The sequence below is a fragment of the Cucurbita moschata genome, unplaced genomic scaffold (assembly GCF_002738365.1).
Source record: "Cucurbita moschata cultivar Rifu unplaced genomic scaffold, Cmos_1.0 Cmo_Scf00040, whole genome shotgun sequence".
NCBI lineage: Eukaryota > Viridiplantae > Streptophyta > Magnoliopsida > Cucurbitales > Cucurbitaceae > Cucurbita > Cucurbita moschata.
The window spans coordinates 805460-809705 of record NW_019268556.1 but is presented as its reverse complement, the minus strand read 5'-3'; the positions used below and the strand labels follow the sequence as shown (position 1 = coordinate 809705).

Genomic DNA, 4246 nt, shown 5'->3' with positions numbered 1-4246 from the left:
ACCTAACATTGATCAAAATCTGTTAAGTGTTGGTTAGTTACTTGATAAAGGCTATAAAGTGTTGTTTGAGAATAAACAGTGCTTGATCAAAGATGCTAGTGGCAAAGACTTGTTCAATGTCAAAATGGAAGGAAAAAACTTTGCTCTAAATCCGACGACCTTTATATCCAGAGTTAGTGCTACTAAGATTTGGCACAAAAGACTTAGACACTTTCATCATCGAGATTTGCTTCAGATACAATCAAAGAAGCTGGTAGAAGAACTCACTAACATTGATGAGGACATGCCTCCTTGCCGTACTTGTAATTTTGGGAAGCAACATAGGCAACCCTTTCCTAAACAGGCATGGAGAGGCTTGAAAAAGCTGCAACTGGTTCGTACTAATCTTTGTGGTCCTCAGCGAACACCACCATTAAATTGTAATCTTTATTACACTGGTTTTATTGATGATCTAACAAGAATGTGTTGGATCTTCTTGCTGAAGCAAAAGTCAGAAGTTGCGGGTGTATTTTGGAAATTCAAAGCCAGAGTTGAGAATGAAAGTGCATGCTTGATTCAGACTATAAGATCAGATTATGGCAAAGAGTACACTTCAAAAACTTTTGACAGCACCATACACTCCTCAACAGAATGACGTCAGTGAAAGGAGGAATAGATTCATAATGAAGATGACGAGATGCATGATTCATGAGAAGGATCTTCCAAAACGTTTTTGGGGAAAAGCAGCAAACACTGTTGTGTGCTTGCAAAATCGAATTTCAACAAAAGCTGTGAAGGACCTGACACCATTTGAAGTTTGGTATGGTTATAAACCTTCTTTAAAGTTCCTTAGAGTATTTGGGTGTCTTTGCTTCACTTACATTCCACACGTCAAGTGTGATAAGCTTGACAAAAAGACAAAAATACAAAAGTTGACATCTTTGTTGGGTATAGCACTATATCCAAAGCTTACAGAGTTTTTCAACCATATACTAGTCGTGTTATTGTGAGCCGAGATGTTCATTTTGCTAAAAATGAACAATTGAATTGGGAAGAACTGACGATGGTGAATCAGATTTCTAATGCACCAAACAATTTAACATTTGGTAGCATGTTAGAAGAGTCTAAAGATGAACGATAAAAAGATTCTAATGCACCAAACAATTTAACATTTGGTAGCATGTTAGAAGAGTCTAAAGATGAACGATAAAAAGAGTCTGAAGATGAACGACAAGATGCTTTGGTTGATGATGCACCTGTCAGAGGAAGAGCTTTCGGTGATCGAGAAAAACAAAAATCTGGGAGTTGGTTGATCGACCCCTAAACAGAAAGATAATTGGAGCAAGATGGGTGTTCAGAAAAAAGCTTGGACTTCACAGTATCTAAACAAGGAGGAGTGTTAAAGATCATGTATTTGTTTAGATTGCTGTCAGTTAGTATCTAATTAAATCTCGGTTAGGAGTTAGATTTAGCTTTTGATTTGACTTAGTTTTGATTTGATTAGATTTTGTTTTAATTTGTTTACGGTTCGTTACCAGAATTTCTGCATATTTTTAGGTAGATTTTCTAAATATTTTTTTTATATTCTCCGTATATATATAGAGCATTCTTGCTTTTCATAATTTAATTTTCTCATCAACCATTCAATAACTCACTCTTTCACTAACAATCTTGGATGATTGTTTAATTATGCAGGTCTTGTTGGATCCTTCATCTTTACAGACGTTGCCTAAGGATGCAGCACGAGATATGTTGTTGCTTGAGAATAAGCTACCCATGATGCTTCTTGACAAGCTGGGTTCCATGTTAAAGCTAGAGAATAAAAAAGTATGTCTATCTCTATTTAGCTGAAGCCCCCATTTAGTAAATATTATCATTTTTTAGTTTTCCTTTTAAAACCTCTTTGCTCGGGAGAGGTTTTCGGTTGGAGAGGAGAATAAAACATTTTATAAGGGTGTGAAAACCTCTCTCGAGTATAAGTGTTTTTAAAACCTTGAGGGGAGCTTGAAAAGAAAAGTCCAAAGAAACAATATCTACTAGGTAGACTTAGGCCATTACACTAATAATGATGTGAAAACCTTTTCCTTCCAGTAGATGTGTTTTAAAAACCTTGAGGGTAAGCCCAAGAAAAAAGCCCAAAGAGAATAATATCTGCTAGCGATGGATTTGAGCCGTTACACTAATAATGGTGTGGAAACCTCTCCCTATCAAACATGATTTAAAAACCTTGAGGGCAAACCCGAAAGGGGGAGCCTAAAGAGGACAATATCTGCTAGCAGTGGACTTGGGTCGTTACACTAATAAGGGTGTGGAAATCTCTCCATAGAAAACATGTTTAAAAATCTTGATGAGAAGCTCGAAAGGGAAAGTGCAAAGAGGATAATATATGCTAATGGTGGGCTTAGGCAGTTACAGTACCATCTTATTTACTATCTTTTGCTTCTAACTAATATAATTATGTTTGATCATTTGAAACACACCTTGTGATGCATCCACTGAAGGTCAAATTGCTTGTTTTGAAGTTCACGAACTTTCCTACCAATGTAAATGAAGGGTTAACGAAGAAAGACTACTCACACCTTCTAGATATGTATAGGGCGGAATTGCAGTTTCAGGAGGGGAATGGACAGAAACTACTTCAGCACAACCACTTGGGAATGAAACTCGAACACGTGGAAATGGGTCATGAAATTCAGCTAGCCACACGCTTCCATAAAGCTGGGATCAAACTCAAGAAAGGGTGTAACCTTACGAATGTGAATTTTGATGAAAACAAAGGTGTGTCGAGCCTCCCGTTCATCGAAATGAATGCTAACATTGAATCAAGCTATTTGAACGTGATGGTATTTGAGAAGCTTTTTGGGATTGATAACATAGTAGGCTCTTTCATCATCTTGGTGGGTAATCTACTGGAGAAAGATAAGGTAGATTCATTCTATCAGCTGGCCAAAGGCAAGTTTTTGGACATGTCGGGTCACTACCCTTACGTCTACAATTCATTGAATGAGCATTGTAAAAGGCCATGGAGAATATGGTGGACGACACTAAAAGATGTCAACTTTCAAAGTCCATGGACCATTATCTCTACTCTTTCTGCTTCGATCGGTTTTGTGTTCCTTACTATCCAAACCGTATACGGAGTGTATGGCTACTACCTCCCACGTCGATTTTGATCTAACACCACTCACATGCTTTGGTTTCAATCAAGTTTTAGTTATTTTGTTTTCTTATGGTTATTATTTGCGTGGTTGTTTGTCGATATCCTATCTCTGACATTATCTTCATGATCTCGAACTTCAAAAATTTCTCTACTAAGCGCCAAAGTTGTCTCCAAAAAAAACTTCAATTTAGAATCTTTTTGGTACGCACATAGAAAATCTTTCAAAATTGCATTCCAAAACAAGATATATGTGTAGGAAAAAAAAATGTGGGATAGAATTTGCCATCGAGACGTTGCCCATAGCATACAATATAAACAAAAAAGAAGAGGTGTGTACACTTGTTTTGGAGGAACGTTTGGGATCGCAGGTCATTTCTGTAGTGTTACAACGCTTTATATAGCATTTCAACATTACTCGTTGTGTCTTTGACTTGAGCATGGTAGCATCCACGCATTGTTTTTAAGAAACAAATGAAACCTTGACCTAAACCACACTCCATAACCCTTGGACTAGAAGTTGAGGCTCCTACTTTGCCAAGTGGGTTTTGATGGTCAACCCGTTCTAACCCCGAAACTCAATTTGAATGCTCCCAAGTCTGACTCTTCATATTAATACATCATTATGACTTGTGTCCCATCAAGAGTTATGATCGGGATTTATGCTCCAGAGTCTTGTAATTAATTAATTAATTAATTTTTAGTAATAATTTTGATTATTTTATTTTAAAATTAATATTATTTACTATATGAAAAAATCAATTTTATTAGTGTAAGTTTGAATAGTATGTGGTTGCCATAGAGAAAATCATGTTTAAGTAGAAACCTATAGGGTATACAGTATATGAATAAGATTAGTATATGAATAAGATTAGGTATCTTGTCTGGTTGTCTGGTTAATATTATTGATACAATCCACTTTTATAATTGTTACAAATGATTTGATCCAAATAATTTATGAAGAGACGTATAAGTGGAGATATTATATATAATGAGTTTGTATAACATTCGACCACAAAATATTTAATCTCTCCTTATAAATCCATTAATTGATAAAATTAATATTTCACAGGATGATGATATGCACCTAGAGCCTAATCTTAAGTGAGT

The 4246-nt window shown here is 35.8% G+C and overlaps 1 protein-coding gene across 1 annotated transcript; it reads left to right on the top strand.

The window, feature by feature from the left end:
* The first annotated feature begins 1668 nt into the window (after window positions 1-1668).
* On the top strand, window positions 1669-3152 carry LOC111432746 (UPF0481 protein At3g47200-like). The gene is made up of 2 exons (XM_023069678.1): window positions 1669-1806; window positions 2481-3152. The coding sequence occupies exons 1-2, from the start codon at window positions 1669-1671 to the stop codon at window positions 3150-3152; spliced, it is 810 nt and encodes a 269-aa protein (XP_022925446.1).
* Window positions 3153-4246: the final 1094 nt, after the last annotated feature.

Coding starts and splice junctions, on each gene's coding strand:
- LOC111432746 (XM_023069678.1), top strand. CDS start 1,669: ATGCAGGTCTTGTTGGATCCTTCATCTTTACAGACGTTGCCTAAGGAT. Junction 1,807..2,480: donor TAAAGCTAGAGAATAAAAAA/GTATGTCTATCT, acceptor CATCCACTGAAG/GTCAAATTGCTTGTTTTGAA.